The sequence below is a fragment of the Linepithema humile genome, chromosome 4 (genome assembly GCF_040581485.1).
Source record: "Linepithema humile isolate Giens D197 chromosome 4, Lhum_UNIL_v1.0, whole genome shotgun sequence".
In the NCBI taxonomy this organism is placed as follows: domain Eukaryota; kingdom Metazoa; phylum Arthropoda; class Insecta; order Hymenoptera; family Formicidae; genus Linepithema; species Linepithema humile.
In genome coordinates this window covers 21,303,686-21,331,214 of record NC_090131.1, presented here as the reverse complement: position 1 = coordinate 21,331,214, position 27,529 = coordinate 21,303,686, and the positions used below count along the sequence as shown (strand labels likewise).

Below are 27,529 nucleotides of genomic sequence, written 5' to 3'. Positions count from 1 at the left end.
ATTTAAATACATATATACATGCATTTTATGCATATGTAAATACGAAATGTATGATAAGCGAGCGCTCGCTAGCCTTACTACGCCATTATTTTCTGTCACAAGATGTCTAAAAAGCATTTTCAGCTTGTATTCGTATCTCGGACAGAGCAATTGCATGAGAGACAAGGATCGCGAGAGTGTCTGTCCTTGTCATCCGTAGTTTCTTAGTTTTCTCACATGAGGTCGCCAAAATCAATTTGGACTCGAGCTGTCACTTTTGTCGACCCTTAAAATGACATATACATTTTACATTCTCTTATTTTCGTATCCTATGGACAAGTGCAGCGGCACCACCTAGCATCATGCGCGCGAGGCTTTATGAGGCGATAAAGCCTCCTCCGGCGCTCGGCAAACCCGCCGCGAGCTACGTCGATTAGTGTATATCAGCCGCATTTTGCGCATAGCACCGTGAGAGTGCGTAGCGGTTCAGTGGAAAAAAAAATGGTGGTTATTTGGGTGTAGTCGGGGCGAATTTTCTGCAACACAAATGTGAGTACCGGCTGGCTAAAGGGATTTACGAGTGCTGTTTGTTGATACACCGCACGGCTAGTATGACTGGCTCTGTGCCGGAGGTAATGAGAATACGTGAGAGCGGATGGGTGCTCGTTCTTACCCCGTACGAAAGCTCGAGACCGAAGTAGTAGGTAACTGTGTTGGTTCTCTCGTGCATCTTTCTCTCTCTCTCTCTCTCTCTTTCCTCTCTCTCCTCTCTTCTCCGCATGACATGTAACATCGCGCGCGGCGATCTTGGCGACGGATCGCTTTATCAGTCAAAAATAACGGCGCGCCGCATGACGTGCCACGGAGTGTCGCGGTCCCGGCGCCACCTCGCCTGCCCAGCCGATCGTCGCGTTCGTGGAATGCGCAAAATGTGTCGCCGACAAGCGATATTTTTGGGATAGATGTCACATTATCTCTTTCTTGCGCCGTGCCTCATACGTCGTCGTGCGTTGCGTTGTGTGTGCGTGGTTACGAATGTGTGTTGCATTTATTTGATTGCGTACGTCTCGCTGTGTCTACGTGTGTGTACGCAATCTCCCTTGATTGCCGTATACGTTGGTATACGCGGCTTCTTCTCGCCCGTATCAAACGGTGCGTGCCGTCAAACTGTCGGTGAGATGTGCAACACGCACATTTCATATGTGTGCTTCGAGATTTTTCTGTATATTGTTATATTTTTCAAACGCGGTGCTTGACAACATTCTTTAGCTTTAACGGCATAAATGTCTTTCGTCATTCACGAGTATGATTCTCGATCAAAACACTGAGTGTTTCTGCAATTTCCTTGATTAATGTGTTGATAGTTTCGAAACAAATTGATTTATGGATGAGGTCCAGTTCGTGACATCGCGATTGCACAGTCTATCATTTTTTTATTTTATTATCAAATAGATAGCTTTCATATAACTCAGTTAATATCTATACATTGTAAGGTAGTAAGTGATTAGAAATATTTCTGTATAAATTGCAGCACTTGTATGTCATGTAATTTATTAAATATTTTAATACAATATGCACAAAATATAGATAAATCTGTAATTAAAAGCACCAGTTTGTTAATGCATAAAATTAAATATATATCTTTTATGGTTATAGTATAGATTTTCTTTTTATTATGAAATAATAAATGTGTCAAATTTTATGCTTTATTATAGTTTTAATGATTCCCATTGAACTGTATTAAGCTACTTCAAATTTTTAGAAAAGTTGAAATAATATATTTCTAATTAATAGTAATTCTTTTTTAATCTCTTTGTACTTAAAACATTTTTTTTAATTTACTGTTTGAATGAAATACTTGAAACATAAATATCAATTTAATCTTGAATTTACTTGCAATAATTGTATTGAATTGTTTTCTGATTTCAGATTCTTTCAACTTCTTGGGTACCAGAAATTTGTTAACTAAGAGTCCAGCAGTTAGTATGGCAAGATCTATAGCCTAGACTCAAAATGTTACAGATACGGATATTTTAAATCTTTTAACAAAGACTGCTTGTTAAAGAACAAATTTGGTCAGAAAAATTTTAATTTGATTATCTCGTAGGGGCAATGGTAGTATGAGTTTTATTAACTTTACATTGAAACAAAGTTAAGCAAAAAAACCTAAGGAATATAGGTGAAGTAATTTTGTGAAGTAGAATCTTAAATAAAGTTGGTTATGTGCAATGCCGAGATGCTACAATGACAGCAAGACAGTGAGTTCAGTGAACAGCAATCATAAGCATAGTACAGACGATATTGTATTAACACAATCAAATACTTTCTCGATTGGAAGTCAGTTGGAAGCAGACGAAGATCCACCAGTAGTTGAAAAATCGCACAGACGACTTCGGTGTGACTTAAGTCCTGTTCCAACAAGCACGAATACTAATTTAAACATAAAATTTCTCGGTTTAAAGGTGAGATTCTAAGATAGATGCTCGTACTTATATGTTTTCATTATGTACTATACATATATTGTTATGTATATACTATAGATGTTTATACTAATTTGCAACTTGTTTTGATAAATTTTATTGCTTAACTTAAGCATATTTGAAATAGATTTTATATTATTGAATTAAATTGTAAAAACTCCAATTTAATATTTCAGATATTAGAAATAATATTACATTACAATATTACTAAATAATTTTTCGTATTATTTTTTTTCATTGTTTAGGGTGATAAAAGTATTCGTCAGGATCATCAGGTGAGCACTGGATCTGGGGGGCACAAAGAAAAAAATAGGGAGACTAAAAAGAGAGCAGCTATAGGCAATACAGTGCGTGGATTCCTCTCTTCTGGCCACAACAGGCAGGACAGGTATAATGATGTCTGTATCAAAAATCATGCTTTTTACATTGTCATTTGTTACAACCTCTTATTCACTTTGTTATTATTGATCAATTTTTTTTCTAATTACAATTGATTTTTTTCTGTTTTGAAATGCTGTTTTATAAAATCTTATTATTGATGGTGCATATATGTGATTTTTTTTTAAGTAGTTGTTTCTTGATAATCTTAGAAAAAGTAAAAGTAAGTTTCTGTATATATTATAAATTAATCATCTGAAAACTCTGAATAAATTTCAGTTTTAATGCTAAAAAATAAAAAATTTTAATTAATTATTGACAAATATTTTATATATTAGATTGTTTGAAAACAATCTGCTCACTTATATGTGAGTTTACTTAAATTATTATGAATTAAATAAAATCTGAATGCAAATAGAAAAAAAAATGGTTTATATATGTGCAAAATTGTTTCTTGATTGTAACAAAGTAAAATGAATATTTATAAGACAAGATCAGAGACATTAATATCACATTCAAAATTAAAAATAGTTTTTTACATACACAAATTCAATCTTCTTACGATTAAATCCTATTTAGATAATCGAGAATGCACATAAATAATTATAGGTACACAGTAAGTTTGTTTTTACTATCACTATATTAATATCACTGCTACCAAAAAAATGCTTTTACAAATAACACTAACTGCACAATTATATAGAAATATGTGCTATATATACATGTATATATGGCAAATATAGAAATAACAAATATGATATATCTTTTTATATTACAATCTCCTTTCTCAGAATTTTTATGTACTTCCAAAAAATAAAATTGTACTCAAGAAAAATATTAGATACAAATATATATTAAGTAACTTACTATAACTTATGAATAATTCATCTAATCATATTTGTTGTTTATGTACATGCAAACATCACGCTTTTTTATGAAAACAAGTTTTTTATTAACTCAATAATTTATTTTACTAATTATTGATTTAATATTTTGAGTAAATTTTGACTTTTGAGTAAAATTTTATGTTCTTAAGATTTAAATAAAATAAAAATCCAAAGATTTAGATTGAAATTGGTATTATTTAAATAACTCGTTTGTGTGAAATAAAATATATATCCTATGCCACTGACATAAAATATGATCTGTGTGAAATTTCAGGTATGAGACAAATAGGCAACGTTCTTCGGGTGGAACTGGTGGTGGCTTGTCTAGTTTATGTCCTAAGTTGGTGGCCAGTGGAGGTAGTGGCAGCCAAAGTGGTATCAGTTTGTCAGTGGGCCACTTAGCCTCTCAGGAAAGTGGAGGCCCTTGCGCAGTTGTCACTACTCAAAGGATCCACAGCCACGCACATCATAGACGCCAAAGAAAACTATCTATTGTCGCGCAGGCAGGTCCTAGTGCCAATGCTACTGGTGATAGAAAGGTAAGTTAAATTGCGTTTACTTGATTTAAATTGCATTCACTAGTTAACAAAATTTAATATACCATGATTAACAAATTGCTGTCACGTATTTTAATAACATTAAGTGCGATTTAATGTTGTTTTATTTTATGCAGGTGTTATCCAATATAAGTCGCTCTGCTAGTATCTCTAAAAAGCAAACTCGATCGCAGCGACATGATCAGAATGCTGATTCTTTGTCTGTAACTAGTAACGGTCTTGCAACCAGCTCCCCATCTTCCAAAAAGAAAGTACTATCTGCTCTACATATTTCCGAAAAGTCATCTACTCAAAGTATAAATTCGTCATCCTTAGATCATGAAAATGATCGTAGTTTTAGTGATGCTGAAGAAGCAATTGCAGCAACAGAGAATGTGTTTGCGACACCAGGTAAAATTTTCTAGATTAAACATTTTAAAATAAAATTATATGTGTTACAGACATTAATTAAAAATTTCTTATATTACAGGATCTAGTTCTACACCTTCTACACCAATTAATAAAGTAAAATCAGAAAAATTCAGCAAGAATGAAGAAGCAGATGTGGAACACAATACCCTCGCAGAATGTACTGATTTATCAAAAAATGCTGCAGATGTACAACACGTGACTTCAAATGAATTTGAACAAAAAAATTCTATATCAATAAGATCATCCACAGTACATAAATCACAATCTATTAATCAGGAAAGTATCACAAATAATAAGCAAAGACCATTGTCGAATTCTAACGTTGGCGCCAAATCTAGTAGTAACAGCGATCAAAAAATTGTGAAACATAGAAATACAAATTCTGCAGAGAAAATGATTGAGCATCATAGTAGTAAAGATATCGAAGCAGTTAATGTAGAAAAAGATTTAGATGATGCTACGATATCAACGGACACAGAAATGAATTCCACAGACAGTAATAATCAACAAACGAAAAGTAGAAAACCTATAGGATACACAGATAGTGTGCATGACGTCAGTGCAAATCAAGAAACCGCAAATCCTCTGAAGACTGTAACCACCGATAAGAGGAAGACTGAGAGTAATGCAGGATTAAGTGAGGAAGTAATTAAGAGCTCGAGATTTGTAACATCAAAAGTACCGGAAGATATAACGGAAGCGGATGTCAAGACAGCAGTGGAAGTAGACAAAGAAGAGGAGGAAGAAAGAGTGACGATATATGATGATGATGGCACCAGCATCAGCGATATAGTGGCAGCACAGGCGCTTCATGAATCTTTAAGTAAATTAGGCAAAGTTCCGCTATTAGATACCGAGATGGAGGAAGTGCAGAATACGGATTTACGAGAAGAGGCGAAAATGAAAGAGCATTCTGAAAAGGATATAGTTGTGCAGGAAGAAACGGTGGAAGGCTTTATCGGTCCATTGCTCGATGAAAACTTTAAAGCGGATGAGAAATTGTCACAGAAAACAATGGCGATGGAAGAGGTGCAAAATTTATTAATGAAAGTTAAAGTGCAAGCTGTCGAGGATGATGACGATGAAGAGAAAGCTGTAGGTATTTCGCCGGACAATAGATTCTTGAAATTCGAAGAGGAAATTGGCCGTGGCAGTTTTAAGACCGTTTATCGCGGATTAGATACTCAAACAGGTGTGGCTGTAGCTTGGTGCGAATTGCAGGTCAGTAAGAGATTTTTTGGATATTAATATATAATACTAATTTATTACATAGTTGAAAATTAAATATCAGATAAGATATTTTTACCCGAGAATTAAAAGTATTTTATTTTCTATAGGAGAAAAAGTTGAATAAAACAGAGAGATTAAGGTTTAGGGAAGAAGCTGAAATGCTGAAAGGATTGCAACATCCGAATATCGTAAGATTTTACGATTATTGGGAAGTTACACTTACTCGTAGGAAATATATTGTACTAGTCACTGAACTTATGACATCAGGAACATTAAAAACGTAAGTTTTTTTTTGTTTTTTTCTAAAGTTTGTTTCTTTCTTATTTTAAGATGTATGTATTTTAATTGACTGCATTATAATAGGTATCTGAGGAGATTTAAGAAGATCAATCCTAAAGTTGTGAAATCTTGGTGTCGGCAAATTTTGAAAGGCTTGAGCTTCCTTCATTCTAGATCACCACCCATTATCCACCGTGATTTAAAATGTGATAATATTTTTATCACGGGTACAACCGGAAGCGTAAAAATTGGTGATTTAGGTCTTGCAACACTGAAGAATCGCAGTTTTGCGAAGAGCGTTATCGGTACGCCGGAATTCATGGCACCCGAAATGTACGAAGAGCATTATGACGAGTCAGTTGACGTTTATGCTTTTGGAATGTGTATGCTTGAAATGGCTACTAGCGAGTATCCATATTCCGAATGTACAGGACCAGCACAAATATATAAACGTGTCGTATCGGTGAGTTAATATATGTACATATTAATACTTTTATGTACAATTCAAGCATTCAAGAATAGTGGTAATATTCATATTTATATAGAATTTATATAGAATTTATATAGAATTTATATAGAAGACATGTTTACCTTTTTTGAATGACGATTTACTTTTATCGTACAGGGTGTTAAGCCACAGAGTTATGATAAAGTGGAAAATCCGGAAGTACGTGATATTATAGAAATGTGTATACGTTTGAAGAAAGAAGAGCGACCGCTTGTTAAGGACTTGCTCAATCATGAATTTTTCGCTGATGACGTTGGATTAAAATTGGAAATGGTGTCACGCGATTCAGCAGTTGCAGATACTGAACTATCACGTGTTGAATTTAGATTGCGAGTATTGGATCCTAAAAAGCGCAGTAACAAACATAAAGAAAATGAGGCGATACAATTCGATTTTGACATACAAGCGGATAATGCTGAGGAAGTAGCGTTAGAAATGGCAAAGTCTAGTCTTATACTAGAGGAAGACGCTAAAGCAGTAGCCAAGATGTTGAAATCGCAAATTACCACCTTGTTAAGAGAAAGAGAGGAACGTAAAGCCAAGGAAGAGAAAGAGCGTTTGGATAGGGAAACTGCCACGGCCACAGATGTCACAGCCAATGCCGCGAGTGCCGAAAGCTTATTACAGCAGCAATTGTTACTTCAACAAATGCAGTTGCAACAACAGCAGCAGCAGCAGCAACAACAACAGCAGCAGCAGCAGCAACAACAGCAGCAGCAGCCACAACAAATCCAGTCCAATATCGGAATACAGATGCAAAGTCAAGTTCCGATGCAATTACAACAGTCTCAAATGCCCATTCAACAACAACAACTGCAATCGAACGCTCAGCAAGCTCAACAGCACAGTTTACAACCTCAGCAGGTTCAGTTGGTTCAACAGCAACCGATAATTCAACAGCAAACGTCAGTCGTGCAGCCTCAACAAGCACAGCAGATACAATATCAACAACAAATGCAGCAGCAGTATCAGCAATCGCAACAGCAACAGTATCCTCAACATGTTCCGCAAAGTTTGAATGCAAATTCTCCGCAGTGTTCCACCCCGCAAAATGTTCAGGGTCAACCTTCATTTTCTCAGGTGCCACAGCAAATACAGCAGCCACAGCAACAATTACATCAACCACAGCAATATATACAATTGAATCAGATGGGTGTTCCGCAACAGATCCCTCATCAGATACAGCAACAAATACAACCTCAAATGCAAATGCTGTCGCAGCAGCAGCATATGCACCAACAGCTTCAACAACAGCAATACGCGACGCAACCGCAAGTCCAGCATGTACAGCAGCTGCATCAACATCCCGTTGGTTCGCCGCCTGTTCAAAATCAGCAATATTATCAGCAGAATGCTACTGGCTCTTCGGGATATGTGTCAACCGGTCCTTTGTATCAGCAAACCATGCCGCAACAAATATTTCACACATACACCACGTCCACTAATCCTTCCGGCCACATAGAGATCTTGTCGTCCACGCAAACCGCGACGCAGATTTACTCACATGCGAGTTTACCGACTGCTGCAGTGGCTGCATCGTCACAGTCGCAATATATCCAGCCAGCGGCGCAGGTTCAAGCGCCCATACCGTCGGGCATGAGTGTCAATAGCTCGTCTGCTGTGACTCACATACAGAATGTACCGACTTCAACGATCCCTAATATGCAGGGTGCGTCCGCTTTACTTGGCAATACCAATCATCAGCCTCAGTCTCAGCAAAATATTCTCGTACAAATGCAATATTCGCAAAGTGCGAATGTTATACCTAATTCTCTCTCAATGACGTCGAATGTTACAAATGTCCCGGCGCAAACGTCCACCAGTCTGCAGCAGCAACATCAACAACATTTCATTGCGAATACAGATCAGTGCCCGACGACCGACAGGTCTACCTTGATGAAACAGGACACGATGGATTCGATACAATCTCTGCCACCGGACACACCGATGAATTTACAGCAAGATCAAATTGTCACCTCTGCTGCAGTCGTAACGAACGTTGTACAGCAGCAACAGCCACAGCCACAGCCACAGTCGCAACCGCAGCCGCAGCCGCAGCCGCAGCCGCAGCCGCAGCCGCAGCCGCAGCCTACAACGTCAAATGATGGGTGAGTTAAAATAAAGAATGAATATAAAGATGAATAAGAAATAATTGAGAGAACGAGATTTAACCACAAGTATTTTATTTTCCAGAGTTACGCCTGAAAATTCTGAAAGTGTTGCCGCTTCCGAGAGAAGTCGAGTGAAGCGTTCGGGAACGAAACGTAAGAAGCCAGGCATTAAACTGACAGTTCTGTCTGTTAGTAGTGGCGAGGGGCAATCAATGACCGTCGAGTGTCAGTTAGATACGAGTAAACAAAAGACTGTTACTTTTAAATTTGATCGAGATGATATGGTGCCTACGGACATTGCCAATAATTTGGTAAGAACGATAATCTTAACATTTGATTTATCTGACATGTCACTTTTTATCTCATATCTCTTTTTCTCTTGATATTCAGGTAGCGGAAAATCTATTGCCACAGTCCCAATGCGAGACATTTATAGAATTAATCGAAGACATTGTCAAGCAGTTGCGCTTGGACCCTACACGTTCCCTACCTTTGGTAGCGCACGGTCCTCCCGACCAATCCGCCGGTGGAAGTCCTGTTACAAGTCGACGTCCTAGGGACCGTGACCACAGTCTCGATACAGCCAAGGTACAATTTCTCTAATAATTAAAAAATAAATTAAATATTAATATGTCGTTATTAAGAACGCTATAGATGGTATAAACGGTACTTGCATCATATTTTACAGAATTCTCTGCCATTAATATTTTTCACTGGGCACTCTTTTATGTATAAAACTTTTATGTGTTCTCTGATCATGTAAATGGGTTTAATGTGATGACTCGTATAATTAGTGTGATCATTTTCTCTTCAAACAATTTACATTTCCATCAGAAAGTAAACCATGATCTAGGACAGTAGTGTTAGCAGAGGGGAATAATATAGGAGACTTTGTATGGAGCATATATTTCAAATATAGAGTTAAGGGTGTGCATATAATTGGTTGTATATGGTTTTGGACGCAGCAGGTGAGACATGGCTCGCTAACACGTCAAAGCAGCCACCGATCGTCGTACAAAGTCCATCGTAGGCACCGTTCGGTGAGTTCATCGATCCCACCATCCTTTCTCCTGTTTTTCTTGTATTTCAGAATCGTACAATCGTGGACGTTTACGCATCTCGTTTTTGTTACACTAGCAACGGATTACGCCCAGATTTGCACAGTTTTAGGCCATTATAATTTTGTTATAGGTTTACGTTATATATATGTTACGAACCTAAGAAAGTTTTGATATCTTTGGAAAAAATTCAATTTTTTATGATAGTAATTTTTTTCTCACCACACGGGAAAAAATTATTTTGAAAATATTTTGAATAGGCCATAATTAAGAAATTGATTTCCATGCACATAAAAAGCTTTTGAAATTCGGAACTTTCTTTCAGGTTCTATGTATTTATGTATCAAAATATTTTTACATCCTTTTTTTTCGCAGATCATCTCACATTATTGTGTTATATAGCGTGTTATAATGTTATATGCATCAAAATAATTATTTTGTGTGCTGTATTCATTGAACGTGTCAATTTATATCAGATTCTTATGTATTTTTATTTTATTGTTGATTGCTGATAGCATATTGAAATATGCTATAAAAAATGTTGATTTGAGTTTATTAATATTGCAATAAGACACTTTTTTCATGTATGAACATATTGTGCATCACACTATTACAATATTGCATGATATTTTAGTGAGATATGTTATATTTCAATGTATATAAAGTAAAAAGAAAATGTTTTCATAAAATCTATAACATTGCTGCTTCGTAGATATTTTTTAAGTATTTTGTATAAGACAAAATTATATAAAATTTATTTAAAATATTTCTAAAAATGGATGGTATTAATCGTGAAATTGAATATTTATTTAAAAACTGATGATGCAGAATTGTTAATCTGTTTATTATTAGTTATTGTTTTATTATATTTATTACCAATAAATATGTTTGAGATAATAACGAATGTTTTATCTATTTCAGAGAGACGAAACTTCAAACACTTCCACTCCGACGAAATTATTGCCGATCGACCAAATTATTTCTCATATTGCCAGCGCTACTTCGGAAAAGCAACAAACCGTTCAAACACCTGATCAAGCAGGCGCCGAAAATACGTCAGCGGAGGCTTCTAGGAGGTCATCTACGTCTACGCAAAATACCGATACTTTAACACCTACAAATATACCGAGTGATCCAACAGACACCCAGGAAACTATTGTTTCTGCAACGTCTGCAGAAACAGTGGTGGAAGCGCATCACAATATTCAAGACGACACTAGTAATTCGCCTTTCCAATCTTACCAAGGTTCTGCAACGCAAACTCAAATTCAGGATGCTATGGTGAGTGCGAATAATGTAAGTGACGCACCGAAAGAATCTCAAGAACAGCAAGATATAGTGGATATGAAAGAATCTGGAACGGCTAAGGAGACAAGTGCGTCTGATGTAGCTACAGAGGTATCCGCTTTGACGGTACCACAGCCAGTGCGTAAAGTTTCTCGCTTCTTGGTTAGTCCTGTAGTTGAGCAGAAGAATATCGCGGCTGAAGAGGAATCTTCCGTTAACGAAAGCGTGGATCGTACCAATATCGCAACATCGCAATCAGCAGTTCAATCTGTCGCGCCTACCGCGATTGTAGAACCTGTATTAAAAAATGAGGAACATGTGGAAGTGAATGTGTTGGATACTCAAAATATAACAGTGCACGAACAAGCTAGCAATAATGATCAAGTGGTGCAAGCAGTTCCATATACCGTGGAACAAACAGACAACACTCAACAGATTTTGCAGCAAGGGCAACAATCGGTCGGAATGCAGCAAAATATTATTCAAGTGCAAACGCTGCAACAAGTAACGGGACATGTGCAACAAACTACAACACTCGGACAATCAAAGCAGCACACTATAATTTTACAAGGCGCTATAACTTCGCAGCAAGCGACTCAGCAAATACCTCAGACTGGCGTGCAGCACTTTGTGCCGGTAAATTCGCAGAAAGAGATGCCGCAGATACAGCAGCCGCTTCACACGAACGGAATGGCTCAAGCACAGGCGCAGTATCCGAACCAGGCGATAATGCAACCTGGCGTTGTGATACAGCAGCAGATTCCTATACAGCAGAGTGTAATAACACAGCCGCATCAGAATGTGCAAGCAGAGCATCAACATCAAGCTCAGATGCAAGCCCAACGTCCAGCAGTGCAGCAATTCGTCCCGCAACAAGTGCAGCCACCACAGCAATACGTAATGCTGTCGGGACACATGCAGTCGATACAACCGAATGTAGACGATCGAAATCGTAGAGTATCGAGTATATCTACCGCGTCGAACGTGTCTGTGGACTCCCAATTGTCGGAATCGTCCAATATATCTGAAGAGAAAAGGCAAGGTGTGACAGTGGCTAATGTGCCCGTAGCGCACATGCAGCATGTACAAGTTGTTGCGCAAGACCAGCAGAGTACAATGCCGTTGACGCAGAGCGTGGAAACTGCTCAACAATTTCAGACTACTCATCAGAATGTGCAACATGTTTCGGGAAATGTGCCCCCGTCCATGCCAGTACCCCTTCCTGTACATTCGGCCGTAGCTACGGACGTTTCTATTCCCAAAGCCACAATCAAAACGAAAGAGGTATCCTCGACACTCCCTGATCTCGCGCAAAACTTGGCGAACATACTTTCAAATCCAAAATCCAAATCCGCCACACCTCATCCTTTAACCAGCCACGAGCCAACGTCCATCTCAAACACTTCTACGTTAATCGATTACAAACCTGTGCAATCTGAACAATATTTTCAACCTATACAACCGGAAGCGAGCCAATTGCAGATTCAGCCGCCTATTCAACAAAGTTATCAAGGACCGATTATTCATCAGGGATATCAATCGCAGCAAAACTTTCAACAAGCATTTCCAAATCAGCAGTTGGTTCACCAGAGTCAAATACCAATATTGCAATCAATTCCGCTAACAATCCCTCAACAAATTGATCTGCAAACACAGATGATGCAGTCGGCTCTTCAAACTGTAGCGGGACAATCAATCGCTCAAGGAAAGTGGATTGTTACTGCTAATCAAATTCCTCTCCAGCAACCGATGCGACTTATACAACCGAATCAGCTGCAACCACTTCAAAATCAATTGCATCTGCAACAGATCCCGATGCAATCACAAATGCAACAACAGACTGTACAAGATCAGCAACATAGCGAATCTTCCGTTGTAATAGAACAATCAAACTTACATTTAAAACTTCCAGAGCAGAATCCAGTAAAATATTTGGAAACCGAGAATTTGGACTCTTCAAATTTAAATTGGTATGCATATTTACTATTTTTGTTCGATAATGTACGTAAAAGGTCTAATAATTTGTCATAGCAATGTGTCATAATTTGTATTAAGTTTCAATTTTTCATTTCAGTATACATCGTACTAGTTCCGATTGCCAATTACTTATGTCCGAGAATGAGAACTCCAGTCACGATGTGACGCCTGAACACACTTTCGTTGAATCTATCGATTCTACATCAATGTTACAACAACAGTTGTCGCAACAACAATATCAACAGCAGCAGCAACACCGCAAACTCAGTCAACAGAATTCATTGGATAAAGTGTCAGATATGAGCAGCATGGGGAGTATTGGAAATGGCACAGGGCCGCAAACCATAGCTGACTTACATCAGAAACTCGTGCAATTGACTAGTCAGCCGTCGGAATCGTTGAACGTCGGTACACCACCTATAAGCTATCCCGCTACGCCTCATAATCATCAAATAGTAGGAGGATACGACGCGTACATGCATTCTTTGCAGCAGAAATTGTATAATATCGGTATGCCAGTTTCGTCTGCGAATGCGGTATGCCCATTATCTCCTCAAACGACAATACACTCTTCTACTATTCTCCCTGACACGCAAGTTGATGCGACTAACGAAGGCTCCGTTATAACCCAAGAGAACTCTGGTGCATTTGCATTTTCTCAAACGGTAAGTTCTCCGTGGAATATTGTACTTAATGCACTAGTAGTTTTTTTTTATCACCATGAAAGTATTTACAAAACAATCCGTTTACAGAATGTGGAATGCTCCCTCGATAGTCCAACGCCGGGAGCTCCTACAGGGTCTGAAACTATGAGCCCAAGCAAAGAGAATGCAAAGATACGAGCTCAAAGACCGGGATCTCGTTTGCAGGAATTGGAGCAGGAATTGGCAAAGATCCACCATAGAGGATCAATTTTTGCAGCAGCTCCGACGCAGCCATTATCGATGATTAATCCTGTAGCAATGCAACAATCCGCGCAAAATTTACTGACGACCGCTCCAGGCTCAACAGTACCAGTGGCTACTGTCACTCCCAACATTGTGACACCACGATCTGGTACCAATACTCCAATTCAAACAGAACTCCAGGACGGTAACGAGGTAATTTTTATTTTCTGCAATATTTTTAATGATATATTTATTCTTTTATACGTACGAATTTAATTAACAAATTTACTTACGATTATTTATTTGATATTTAGACGAAGTCAATGTTATGTTTTTTACTTTCTGAAATATAATCAAATTAAAATATCACGAGAAATTATTTTATGTATATTTTTTTTAATATTGAGATATTATTTTATGTGAATAGAAGGCGAATCCTACACAACCTATCCGAAAAATTTCGAGATTTGTGGTTTCCAAAGTTGCGGGCCCACCTGCTCATAGTAACACTACTGTTAATCAACAACAGTCTACTGATGCGACGAGAGCTCAATTGCAACAAGCGGAAGAATTAAAAATTTTAGAACGGCAAAATGTTCCTTCTTACCATACAGATGATCTGCATGGTAAGAGATCATTTCAATAATAAAAATCAGATAATAACTAAACTTATTAAATAAGAATATTTTCATGGAAATGGATGATGCGTATTTACGCGTATTTACGCGTATTACAGGTGTACCTGCACAAGTACCTCATAGTCGAGAGAATTCTGTTCCGCCAACTGTACAGGCAACTCATGGTACTAATATTTCGAATATGGAAGTAAGTTATTTTGTAACTTTAATTGTAACAAAATATGCTGTGCTATAAAAGAGAACTTTGTAATTTAATAATTTTAAAATTATCATTGTGTTATTTAATATTGTAGATTGAAAAAGAAGAAAGATTTGTAGCTCTTACACCGAGTGAAGAATACCAACTGCTTATAAAAAGGTAGAGTATTTATTTAGAATGTAGGAAACATGTATAAAAATAATAAAGAATATAAATTTATCTTTTATGCAGAATATGACGGAACATATCTGTAATACAAAGTGAAGTTCAAAATGTATTGAACGTAAATTACAGAAATTACTACTCATGAGGCGTATTTAACAATATTTTTATTGTGTATAGGCAAACTCTGGAATTGGAAACATTGCAAAGAAGACACAGGGAGGAGCTGGAACGTTTCCAACAACATCAGTTACAATTGCTTATTCAGCAGCAGCAACAAGCAAGCGCCCTTCATCAGCATCAGCACCATCCGTTGCTTTATCACACTGTTGCAACAAATATCTCTGGTCGGCATGAATTAATTTTATTCCATTATACATATGCATGTGTGCATATATGCATGTACAATAACGCATATTGTATTATTTTGTTCATTCTATAGGGCCTAGAATTCCAGGCACGGAAGACTATTTGATGTTCAGCACAGCGCCGCAGACTCCATTGCAGAAAGGTCCGAACAACTATCCGGACACTGACGAGACTTTACGGCTGGCCATGCAGAAATTGAAGCAGACGCCATTGCAGCTTCAGCCACAGCAGGCATCAGCTGGAATACCACATGCTTATGTTATTCCAATTCCAGTAGTGCCTTCCGAAAATATACAAAGTGTAGTTTCTCAGCAGAATAATAACTGCTCGAATGACATATTATGCGAAAGCATCGATTCGACACACAGTCCGGCGATTAGTAATCCGACACAGTACCAATTCGCTCCTATATTATCGGAGGGGACGAATATTACGTCGGTGACTGGATCTTTACCTGCGTCGGCGCCCTTACCGATACCTAGTTCGACGGGCGCCTACATTCAATATCATGAGAGTCAGCCGTTATCGAATTTTCAAACCTTTAGCTGCACCCCCCACGGTGGTTTCTTTCTACCAGCTGGATACCGGCTGATATACGCACCGCCCACCGGGACGACTCAATCTCAGCCAGCGACACCCGCTGCGTCTCACATAGCAAATTCGCGCGACGATACGCCTCCAACGACGGAGTCGCATCACTCAACCACCGTCGAGAACTCGACGGTCCCTTCCTTGCATTCGGATCAATAACGTAACACTCGGTTCACACGCTTCTATATTTTCCGATCGATCTGTGCTCATTAGTTTAATGCTCGGTATCGTCTACTCGGAGTTTCGCATTTTATCATCACAAATGTAATCCAAATGTATAATTTGCTATAAAATGCGCGCGCCGTTGCTAGACATTATTATAAAGATGTGAAGGCGGATTAAAAAAAAAAAAAAAAAAGCGTGAGTGGAAGTGTCATGTTTTTCGATGTACGACGTACTTGGATGTATTAAACAAGATATCAAATATTCTCGCTATCTGAGCGTGTGCATGATATTATTCTGATATGTGCCTCGCAGCGGAAGTAAAGCGGAAATAATGCGGAAGGGCAAAGAAGCGTATATACAAGTTTTCCGAATGTAACGCAGGAACTTGAGATAGAGGCCTTTACATGTACTGTGCTTCGATGCGTTAAAGAGAAAACGAAAGAAAAAAAATGAAAAAAAAATCTTCCTTCGCTGAGACCTCTAAGGGATTCTACTATTGCTCGATTCCTTTAGTAGCACAGCTCACATTAGTACAGGCCTCCGCTAGTCTTACGATCGAAATGGCACACAGCCATTCTGCTCGATATATATGTATAACTGTTACTTTGTATGCTGGATGTGTCAGAAACAAACTGTTAGAGACTGAGTGAGCGAGAGAGATCGAATGACAAGGTTCGAAGAAGAGTTGAAAGATAGAGAATGAAAGAGAAACGAGAGAGATAGAGTGCAACGTATATACAAGTATGAATATGTATGCACGAATGCGCGCGCTGTGTGTATGAGTATGACTGTGCGGATACGTATCGGAGGTAAATAGGCAGAGAAAGATATGATTAATATAGTCACTGTTATGCTTTAATGTATTTCTAGCGATTTTGCCTATTTCAATTAAAGAAGAAAAGTCATGTGTTACTAGTTAGCAAACCCATATATCTCGTTTACTATTGATGATTATTATCTTCTTTTAAAGCTGGTAGTAGCCGTTTTGACTACCGTTGTTTATTTTGATACGATGTAATAATTGAGAAATTATCCGATGCCATCTGTGTAGATCATCGACGACAGTTTGTTGGCAGTTCGACTATTAGCGTTTTAATCGGTCTGGTTAACACATTACTGTCAACATAGAATTAGAGAATTTTTAGTTCTTAATGATCTGTGACACGTCACTTCGGGCAGTGAAACATTCAATTGCAGTTTTAATTGTAATAACTGCTGAATATATACCTTACCAAAAAATTCGCGATCATCGATTTTTTGAATTGCATACAAATCTTTTATTTACAGTGAAAATTCTTTACATTATTATGGATATTATTGAAACACCCAACAAAACATAATGTATACAATTTTTCTTTGAAAAAAAAACTGTCTTAATTGATATTCTTTAATAATATGACAATTATTAATATTTTAAATACTATTTCAGTTGTCAAATATTTATACTACACACATTATCATATTCAGAAAAAAGTGCTTTAAGTTATTCGTTTTGATACTCATGACTATCTTGAACGATGCTGAGATTAAACTTCCTTTTAAATACAAGGCTTCTTTTTGATGCTTTTATGTCACAATATTATGTTAAAGTCTGTTGAAATGTTCTTATAGGAACTGCAATAGTTTATTATATTACACTGACTTGAGACATAGATTATTACCTTACACGATAATTTTATCAGAGAAGATGACAGATGCAGGCATGTACTCACCTAATTGTCATGATTATATATAGTGTATGAGTTTAATAGATATTAATCTTAACTGAGTCTTTACTTGCTGGGAGGTTTTTTCAGTAGTCCATGCACATATAGCTGGTTACATATTTTTCTTTCTTCGGATATTGATGTTGCGTTATGTCTAACAAATCTCAGTCGTGCAATTTCATATGAAAAGTTGCTTATTACGTCAAACCCGGTTGATATACATATATGAAACTGAGAGTAAGTAGTTGAAAAACGGAGCTTTATCTGGAGAATGGCACTTAAAAACATTTTCAGAGAGTAAGTGCAATTTTAACTATCCCTATGCATACAAACATGCAGATATATATTAACAAAAATACTGTTCGGTTTTTCTTATGTCATAAAATATTTTTTATGATTTTACCAAAGAATATATATACATAAAGTAATGCAACAAAGTTTCCTGGACTTTATGCTAACTAAATTTATCATGAGTGTCAATTTATTATCAGTTGTCTTGAGGAAGAATTGAGCTTGATAAAGTTTGATTATAAACTTGTTATTTGGATATTGTCTGCAAGAAGCAAAACAAACAATAGCTGATATTTTTTTACATTCTGCAGCTTGCATGTACAGTTGTATGCCCAGCATTGATTGATTTAATGGTAAATATACAGAATTGTTAGCAACATTTATATAAATAATGACTAACGAATTAGAAATAAATATAATCATTTTTTAGTAGATATTGCACATGTTATATGCTAGAGAAATAAGTGAAATGTTGGTTAAGATTATTAATTGAATGAACATACATTACATCACTTTGATTTCACTAGTTGAAAAAATAATTTGGCATAAGTATAATTTTCTTTAATTTGATTATCAATTATAAATCTTTATAAATCAATAAGTATTTTTTCATGCAAATGTTCTTAAAAATAATCTTATACCAGTCATAAATTTTGTTTCAAAACCTTGATAAAAAAAGGTATAGTTTTCTTACATGCTAAATGATTAAATGTTTTGAGTCTTTAAGCATATGGAACAGAGTTTTTGTGAAGAAAGACTGATTATAGGTAAAATCAAAAATGATATAAGAAAAGTAACTCTTGTTCTTTATTATTCTTTACACAATCAATTTATTATTTACTTCATATTTAACTGCATATTTATTCAAGAAAGGAAAGATTGAATTTCAAAAAGAGAATTTGAAATTGAAGAAGAGATGTCAAATATTTGAAAAAATTGATATACATATATTATCAAGGAGATAAATTAATTGTAATATTTTACTTTCACACAAAATGTTAAAACTTTTATTAATATACATTTGCACAACACTAATAATGACACACAATCTGTCACATTATATAAAATTAAGAATTTAGTTCTATTAAATATGTATATCTGTTATAAGGAAAATGCAAGATTTCAAACAGAGAATTACGTAAAATAATGATTTCACAAAGAAATGAATTTAAAAAAGTATAATATTAACTAATCATTACTTTTAAAAAATCACATTTTAATCAAAAAACAGTTTGATTACATTATAAAATACAAAAATATTTTTTTCAAATATCTACGATCTGCTGGAAAGTTTTACTGCCAATTAAAAAACTTTTAATCAATACATTTCAGTTATTAAAATACAATATTATTATATTATAAGAAACGTGTAGAAATTTTACTAATGAGTTTTATTAAAAGACATTAAATGTTAAAATTACTAATAAATTGTAAACTTAATAAAAAGAAATAAATAAACTGATATGTAATAAAGATGAATTACCACTTTCTTATAATATATGTAACACTGTTGGAATAATATAGTACTGTTTTTCATTTCATATACTTTTTATTATAACAGAGATAATTATGATACATAAATTCAATGCAATTATTATAATATATTTTAACAAGCATCTTCTTAGAATTATCCTTTAATATACATAAAGATTTCAAATTGTTTTTTTTTTGTTTATGTTTCTTGACAGGTTGGATTTCTTGTTTTCCATATTTATAGGAGTGTATATTGTTTACCTACCTGCGAGAAATGATAAAACAAGAATATTTTCAAATGTCACTATACAAGTATCATATTTTATTTCAGTAAACATACCAAAGGAAAAAATTATGTACTATTCAACAAATTAATGTCAATAGTAATAATATATATAAATATAATAGAATAAGCATGGCATTGTTACTTCTTTGAAGACAAATCAGTAAAAGTAAATTTCTAAGTAAACTTCTGAATATATTAATGTAAAGTTTTAAACTCTGATATAAGAAATCTTTCTTGTAATGTTACATTATTACATAGCATAAGACATACATCTTATCATTTGGCAAGTCATAAATATTCGTACAAATGGAATTGTACTTACCATTAAACATATTTACAAATGTTGCAATAATGTTGCAATTCATTACAAAGATTCAAAGTGATTACGCCTCCTTGCATAAGCCCCCATGCAAGCGAAAAATCCGACAATCCCGATGATTAAGCCCAGAATTAATGCTAGGGTGTCGCCGAAATCAAATCCACTGGAAGCCATTGCAAAGTCAAACATGCCGAAAACGGCTAATATAAAATAAATCCACATTTTCCTTTGTGGAAAATGTTGAAAGCGTAGATACGACACTAATTGCAAAATATACTCGCACTATTATCGTATGTTGTAAATTTATAATCTGATATAATTTGACATCTCATATCAAGCATCATAAATTTGTCATCAAGTATATTAAACAATTACACCATGAATCATCTATGTTGTTAATAAATGCTGATGACAATTAGAAGTCGAATCTTTTAGATCATAATAAATGTAACACTTCGTAAACAAATAAAATGGCGAACAAACATTAAGGGAGAACTTACATTGAATTATTTAGTGACAAAAAGTCTGTAATTTTTTACGGATTAAAAATATTATTACCTAAAGTTTCTAGAAAATACATTTTCTTATTGGATGTAAAAAGGACATTTGATATAATATGAATCGACCATAAGATAGGGCCATTCTACATGTCTGCTCTTTTCTAATGTCCGTAGCTAGCCGAAGGAGCCGAAGTGCGGAGCTCACATGCATATGTAGCTTGCGCATGTGTGTATTCTCTTTCTCATGCTGCTTGCTGCTTGCTTAGTTATAATTCATAAAATATGGCGGATTCAGCAGGAAATTGGTGTCTCATTGAAAGTGATCCTGGCGTCTTTACAGAGTTAATTAAAGAATTCGGTAATTCAAACTTCTTCAGTAGTTTTCATTTACAATTCAATTACACACAGGGTCAATTTGATCGCAGCGGATCTTAAACGTTATCTTTATGCCAATGCGATTATAACCTATAAAATTGAAATTTTTGTGTAAATAGATCAATATATATTATTTTATATCTATAGGAGTCAAAGGAGCACAAGTGGAAGAATTATGGAGTTTGGATGATAAGCAATTCGATGAATTGAAGTAAGTTTATTCTGTATAAGAACTATAATTTTTATTTAAAAGACGGTGTAAAGTTCATTAGACAGTTTAAGACAAATTAAATATTTTTTAAACTACACTTTTCACATTGCTTCTATTGTTCTCCATAATATGTACTTGTTTGATTTTAAGTGTAAAATATAAAAAATATATAAAAACAAAATTTATGTCAGTAATTTAGAAGAGAGTGTTCTTTATTGATTGTATTGACTATTGATTTTTGTAGTGTCATTTTTTATTATTCTGTTATAAATCATTTCTTAAATCATATACTTATTCTGTTATAAATCATTTCTCATAGGCCTATTCATGGTTTGATATTTTTATTCAAATGGATACAAGATGATGAACTATCAGGAAGTATTGTGCAAGATAGTAGATTGGACAAAATATTTTTTGCAAAACAGGTACCTAAAATAATTATAATGGGAAAAGATGAATAAATAAAAAATGATCGTTAACAATTAGCTTTATACTTTATAATAGTAAAACAATAAATGTTTTGGTATATGGTATATGAATAAAATTGGTATTTGATATATGGACAAAATTAATTTTGTAATTATTTAATCAGATCTATACTATGACAATTTTATGGGTTTATGTAAATAACTATTTGCTTATCATAACAATAAGGGTTTTAAATCTTATTTAAAGTAACAATATGCGTGTAATATATGATATGCATGATTTTAAATAACGATGATTTGTTTAGGTAATAAACAACGCTTGTGCGACACAAGCCATATTGAGTGTTTTATTAAATTGTAAACATGCGGACATATCTTTAGGACCAAATTTAGAGGAATTTAAAAATTTTTGTCAAAGTTTTGATGCAAATATGCGTGGACTTGCCCTTAGCAATTCTGATGTTATACGGGAAGTGCATAATTCTTTCTCCAGGTAATATTCTTTTCAATCAATTACTTAACATTATTAATATTATCTTAATATTAATGTTATTATTATTATTATTCCATGATAATAATTTTATTTTGTATACTCAAATTTTAGGCAAAATTTATTTGAATATGACTCAAAACAAGCATCTAAGGATGACGATGTGTTTCATTTTGTAAGTTATGTTCCGATTGATGGACGTTTATATGAATTAGATGGATTAAAAGATGGACCAATTGATTTAGGCCCATGCCCAGTAGGAGAACAATGGGTACAAGCTGCAAAGCCTATAATTGAGAAGCAGATAAAGAAGTAAGTTGTGACATATACTTCTATGTAATTATTTTTTGCAAAGATGAACATACATATATAGCTTGCTTGTCAGCTGTATAATATACAAGTAAACACATTTATGAACAGGTATAATGGAGATGAAATTCATTTCAATCTAATGGCTATAGTAACAGACAGAAAAACTGTATACGAAAGACAAAAAGCCAACATTTGTGATCCTGCAGAACTGGATCGTTTAGAATCGCTAATCGAGGAAGAAATGACAAAATCGAGAAGATATCAGATAGAGAATATTAGAAGAAAACATAATTATTTACCTCTTATTATGGAACTTTTGAAGATTCTTGCTAAAGATGGTAAGCTTGTGCCATTATATCAAAAGGCAAAAGAAAAAGCACTTGAGAAGGAATCAAAGAAAAAGTAAAATGTGAATTTATTTCAAGACAACGAGAAAAAGGATAAAAGTTACACTTTATGTGATATTTGTATGTTATTACAGAGACTTTTCTATCAGTCACTGTATCACTTTTTTAATTAAACAGGTATTTGCATAATAATAGCATTTGTGTTTTTCTTATCTAAAAATTCAAATCTAAAAATATATTTCAAATAGTATGTAAATTTAGAATGACATAATTGTATTTTTAGTATACATTATTTCAGATATAAAAATAGTGTACTGTAATTTATAGTATTAAAAGATGTATCAACTGTAATACAAGTAATACATAAAATACAAATTAATCATCAGTATAAAAATCACTCAGTTGTGACTGCATCACCTTTTTCATTTAGTATATAAATGTTTTCCTGTTCATATACAATTTTAGGTAAGAATTTATCCATCAGAGCATTTTGAATTTCGGAAATTTTAGTATGATACAAATATTCTATAACATCTGTAAACACAAAAATTCTTATACAAATTTGTTCATAATGCGTTTATAGGAATATAATAAATGAATAAAATAATTTTGTTACCTGCAAAATTGTCCACGTTGTTCAGATTACAATCTTGGACGAGATAGAAAAAAGTTTTGCAGAGAAATGCCGCAGTTGTTCCTTCAAAATGCCGTGCAACATTGGGCCAAATAATCTCACGAGTATTTGATATTCCTTTTCCATACATACTGTAATATTAAATGCATTTTTATAAATTGACTCAATAACATTTTGTAATGTATTAAATTAATGTATTAAAACTAATTTCTTTTGCAATAAATGTAATTTAATTAATCCTTATTTTTATCTCATGAAAATTGAACAAACCCTTTATGTAATCTTTTTATAAATTTTCTTAATTCTCACTTATATTAATAATGGAATAAAATAGTTTTAATCTCGTGTGTATTCTTATTTTACTTATGCTTGTATGATTGAGGCTATTATTGGTAAATGTGAGCAACAAAAGGAGAAGACAAGATTACAGAATCCTAGCTAGTTAAGAATACATGGATATGATTATGTATGATACTTACTATTCAATTAACTTTATCTTAATATCATTTAAGTAGATAGGACCCGTACTAAATAATTGTAAATGCAATTGATGCTGCCAAAATGTTTTTAAAACAGTTTCGTGTATATTTAGTTTTTCTTCCAATTTCTGCCACACTGATTTAGGCAGTGTAGCATATTTAAGTTCTTCTATATCCTCACTTAACGTTACATCGAGTAAATTTTCTATGAACTCCTTGATCAATGGTAATGTCCAGTTAATGTTTACTGATGCTGCAATTAAATTAAATAAATTTTATTATATACATATGTGGACATATTATAGAGAAAATTTTAGAAAAATGGTATAAAGAAATATGATATTTAATGAAAAATATCATTATCTTAGTATAAATTACTTACATTCATTTTTTGATTTATTTTTAGTCTTTTTAAGAAATCGATATCGTTTAATAATTGATCTTCTTGTTCGTTTTAATAATTTTTCCAGTTCAATATATTTAGTATTACGTACGTTAAGATGTTTATTCTGTATATACATTAAAATCTTTTCATCTTCTTCTGAAGTATATCTAAAACATAAATTACATATGAGCAGAGTAAGTTCAAGCTTAATTTAAAATATTTAAAACATACCGAGTGTAAGTGATTTTATTGTTATATAATGTTTTAAATCTGGAGTAAACACTAAAGAGAGTCCGCCATGGTAATCCATTTGCCAAAAATTGAACAAATCTTTGTCTTTCTTGCACATTATCTATGTAATATTTCATATTATGCCTCCAATATAAAAATGGTTGAATCATTTTTGGATCCCAATTATGAAGCTAAACAAAATATAATTTATTATAATAAAATATATTAATCTAGTAATAAAATTATATATTATTTAAAACATACGTCGCAAAATGTGTTCCAGTTCTTCCTGATAATTTTGTCCTCTGCTGGAGAGTATGGACCTCTTCGAAGTGGTCCATGTTTTTGAAATAATCTTTTCTCTTCTTTTGTTGGTGCATGAGCTCCAGTAAGTTCTATTTTATGTTGTGGAGGCACCTTATGTATTAGTTTTATATGTAGTACCAGCAATTTCTGGAAATATTATATTACAAAATAAGTCAATTAGTTGACATATAAATTAAACTATGTATGTAACATTTGATACAACCAACTAACTTTTATGACAGTTAATGAGAATTCTTCTTGTTCTGCAATATTTTCTAACTCTTCTAAAAGATGTTTCTCTTTTGTATTTAATTTGCCTTTGTATTTTTTAAAAGATTTGTTAGTATTAGTATTAGTATTGGTAGTATTACTATTAGTTCGTTTATTAGAAAGACGAATCGATCTTCTTTTTTGCACTGAATACTTTGATTTTGATTTTGTAAGTGTTGTATCACTATCTCTTTCTTCGTGATCACTAATAGAAAGAGGATCTTTAAGTGGGTCCTTATTTATTTCTATCAGGTTTTCATCAGTTTCTTGTGCATTTGTATCAGCATCTATCATTGTGGATAACAAAATATCTGATGGTTTGGTATTCTCAAAATGTGCTACAAAATTTAAATCATGTAACATATCGATTGCCTCAAAGTCATTAAAATGTTCTGCATATAATTCTGAATTTAATATATCATTGTCATCACATGCGTTATTTTTTCTTTTCTTTTGTGAACCTACTTTGCTCATTGGAGTTGTGTTGCTAGATTGTAAGAATTTTTCTTGGTTATTATATTTTGGACTCTTAAATGGGCTCTTCAATAAATCTTGTAATTCTCTTTCATTAAATGATAAAATAGTATTAGACACAGGACTATTCAAATTTTTATCTTTACAATCATTTTGAAGATTAGCTGTCTTGTTAGGAGATACATTTTCTGTTTTCATAGGCATAGTCACTTGTAATCCCACATGGTCCGACACGTTATTATTACAAAGACTTTGTTCATTTTCACATATCTGACTACTCATTGTTGTATTTGATATTACGATACTTTCACATTTCTCAGATTTTTCCTCTTCTCTCTCTCAATCTTATTTTTTTGATAAATATAAATAATTATAAGATTTACATACAAGATACTTCTAACAAAACATGCTTATAATGGTGCCGGCTGCAGCAGGTTATGGTAGGTTATGAGAGATACAATTTCCTCTTGAAAGGTTAGGGAAAACGCGCGCAATTTCAACGACATCTAGATTCGGACGTTGCTTGAACTAAAATAGGTCACGTGACGAATACTGAAAGCGCGCGCGCGTACATGTTTTATCTTCCTCTTCTTTATTAACATTATTGATAATAAAGCCTTTTCTTGTAATTAACGGCGTTTATTTTATATTAATTAGAATAGGATTTTTTAAAATATATTTCATTGTCAATGACTAGTTGACTATAATTGATAGCTTGTTGAAAATATAAGTGTGAAATATAACTAATTTCACAAATTAAATAGACAAGGAAAGAATATATGAAATGTATATGCGCGCGCCTTATTTTCAGTCTTTATGGAAAGTCATTATGGAGTAAGTGTCAAACAAGTTGTGTTTCGTGCGGTCATATTTTTCAATATTATTTATTTAATCCAGGTAACGAAATACGCGTTGTAAGTGTGATTAATAACGTGAGTGTTGTAAAAGTTATTGTATAATTGTTGTGACGTGATAAAGTGTACGAAGTGTCGTGCAAAGTGCAATCGTCAGGATGTAATGGTCGAAAATGTCGAGAAATGTAACGGTGAAAATATAAACCCAGTGAGAAATGCCGAAAAGACTTATATTAGACGTTTATAGACGTCCAGTAGACATCTAATAGACATCTATCAGTGTTTTTTCGATCTGTGTTTCTCATTGGGAAGTATCGTATGATGTGATAAAATGCGGTATTCGGCGTCGCCGGCATTTTGTTTTGAGTGTTAATAAAGCGAACAAAATGATGAAACTTTGCCATAAGCAATGCTGGATTGTCCTAATAATATGTACTCCAGTTAGATTTGAAAGAGAAAGTGTATTTAATAATGCGTATAATGTGTATAATGTGTAGTGTATTTGTGTATTTGTGCATGTGTAGTGTAGTGTATTTGTGTGTGTGTGTGCAAGTGCAAGTAAGAGAGAATCATAGGAAGGGAGAAGAAGGCCTGGAAGATGTCCTGTGATCGCGAGGTATATAATTTATTATTTGCAAAATTCTATTATTGTGTCAACATTTTCATGGTATTTTATGTATAATACACTGCATATAAAATATTTTGAATTTTTAAAACGTTCGATAAAAAGTTATTTATTACATTTCATATTTCTAAATATTGTATTATTGGTTTGTTATGAATATTAAAACTTATTTCTTGTTAACATGTGATATTTGTTTATTAAATATCTGCTTAAAAGATAAATCAAAAATTCTGTACATAAAATAATTGCTTTTCAATTATTTCTTTTAAATGCAACTATAATTTTGATATATTTTTTATTATCTTACAGGTTCGTGTGAGTCTTCATCAACATATCGGTGAGTGTTAATCTTTATTTTACATTTTATTCCGTTATTTGTA

General features: G+C 33.9%; 3 protein-coding genes and 1 long non-coding RNA gene across 14 annotated transcripts; 2 read left to right on the top strand and 2 right to left on the bottom strand.

Moving 5' to 3' along the window:
- The first annotated feature begins 365 nt into the window (after nt 1-365).
- On the top strand, nt 366-17,083 carry LOC105672207 (serine/threonine-protein kinase Wnk). 10 transcript variants are annotated; one of them, XM_067352842.1, is made up of 21 exons: nt 366-528; nt 1,909-2,237; nt 2,318-2,441; nt 2,705-2,847; nt 3,999-4,263; nt 4,398-4,671; nt 4,751-5,913; nt 6,030-6,202; nt 6,286-6,664; nt 6,827-8,817; nt 8,903-9,131; nt 9,211-9,408; nt 9,786-9,860; nt 10,800-13,135; nt 13,240-13,807; nt 13,895-14,242; nt 14,457-14,655; nt 14,766-14,854; nt 14,961-15,025; nt 15,209-15,375; nt 15,471-17,083. In XM_067352842.1, exons 2-21 carry the CDS (start codon nt 2,224-2,226, stop codon nt 16,145-16,147), a joined length of 9,477 nt encoding a protein of 3,158 aa, XP_067208943.1. In that variant the 5' UTR covers nt 366-528; nt 1,909-2,223; the 3' UTR covers nt 16,148-17,083. The 10 variants fall into 10 exon arrangements, with proteins under 10 accessions (XP_067208943.1, XP_067208941.1, XP_067208936.1 ...); XM_067352840.1 differs by having other exon boundaries at nt 1,909-2,441; nt 9,789-9,860; XM_067352835.1 differs by having other exon boundaries at nt 1,909-2,441.
- Nucleotides 17,084-19,679: 2,596 nt separating this feature from the next.
- Nucleotides 19,680-20,802, bottom strand: LOC105672136 (uncharacterized). The gene is made up of 2 exons (XR_001100761.2): nt 20,232-20,802; nt 19,680-19,888 (listed from the first exon to the last, which is right to left on the bottom strand). It is a non-coding gene; the product is annotated as an uncharacterized lncRNA (long non-coding RNA).
- A 123-nt stretch (nt 20,803-20,925) lies between these two features.
- On the top strand, nt 20,926-23,083 carry Uch-L5 (ubiquitin carboxy-terminal hydrolase L5). Its single transcript, XM_012367171.2, has 6 exons — nt 20,926-21,086; nt 21,251-21,314; nt 21,634-21,739; nt 22,048-22,235; nt 22,347-22,544; nt 22,653-23,083. Exons 1-6 carry the CDS (start codon nt 21,011-21,013, stop codon nt 22,948-22,950), a joined length of 930 nt encoding a protein of 309 aa, XP_012222594.1. The 5' UTR covers nt 20,926-21,010; the 3' UTR covers nt 22,951-23,083.
- LOC105672309 (transcription termination factor 1-like) lies at nt 22,936-26,160 on the bottom strand. 2 transcript variants are annotated; one of them, XM_012367170.2, is made up of 8 exons: nt 25,662-25,803; nt 25,158-25,534; nt 24,885-25,073; nt 24,621-24,811; nt 24,387-24,556; nt 24,005-24,257; nt 23,508-23,656; nt 22,936-23,425 (listed from the first exon to the last, which is right to left on the bottom strand). In XM_012367170.2, exons 2-8 carry the CDS (start codon nt 25,488-25,490, stop codon nt 23,286-23,288), a joined length of 1,425 nt encoding a protein of 474 aa, XP_012222593.1. In that variant the 5' UTR covers nt 25,491-25,534; nt 25,662-25,803; the 3' UTR covers nt 22,936-23,285. The 2 variants fall into 2 exon arrangements, with proteins under 2 accessions (XP_012222593.1, XP_012222592.1); XM_012367169.2 differs by having other exon boundaries at nt 25,158-26,160.
- Between the last annotated feature and the right edge of the window lie 1,369 nt (nt 26,161-27,529).

Excerpts from the sequence above, each read along its gene's own strand:
- LOC105672207 (XM_067352835.1), top strand. The coding sequence starts at position 2,208 with ATGCCGAGATGCTACAATGACAGCAAGACAGTGAGTTCAGTGAACAGC. Across the intron at positions 4,672-4,750 it reads GAATGTGTTTGCGACACCAG|GATCTAGTTCTACACCTTCT; the intron begins GTAAAATTTTCT and ends CTTATATTACAG. Across the intron at positions 5,914-6,029 it reads TAGCTTGGTGCGAATTGCAG|GAGAAAAAGTTGAATAAAAC; the intron begins GTCAGTAAGAGA and ends TATTTTCTATAG.
- Uch-L5 (XM_012367171.2), top strand. The coding sequence starts at position 21,011 with ATGGCGGATTCAGCAGGAAATTGGTGTCTCATTGAAAGTGATCCTGGC. Across the intron at positions 21,087-21,250 it reads AGAGTTAATTAAAGAATTCG|GAGTCAAAGGAGCACAAGTG; the intron begins GTAATTCAAACT and ends TTATATCTATAG. Across the intron at positions 22,236-22,346 it reads GTGCATAATTCTTTCTCCAG|GCAAAATTTATTTGAATATG; the intron begins GTAATATTCTTT and ends CTCAAATTTTAG.
- LOC105672309 (XM_012367169.2), bottom strand. The coding sequence starts at position 25,952 with ATGAGTAGTCAGATATGTGAAAATGAACAAAGTCTTTGTAATAATAAC. Across the intron at positions 24,812-24,884 it reads ACTGGAACACATTTTGCGAC|CTTCATAATTGGGATCCAAA; the intron begins GTATGTTTTAAA and ends TATTTTGTTTAG. Across the intron at positions 23,426-23,507 it reads CAACGTGGACAATTTTGCAG|ATGTTATAGAATATTTGTAT; the intron begins GTAACAAAATTA and ends TTGTGTTTACAG.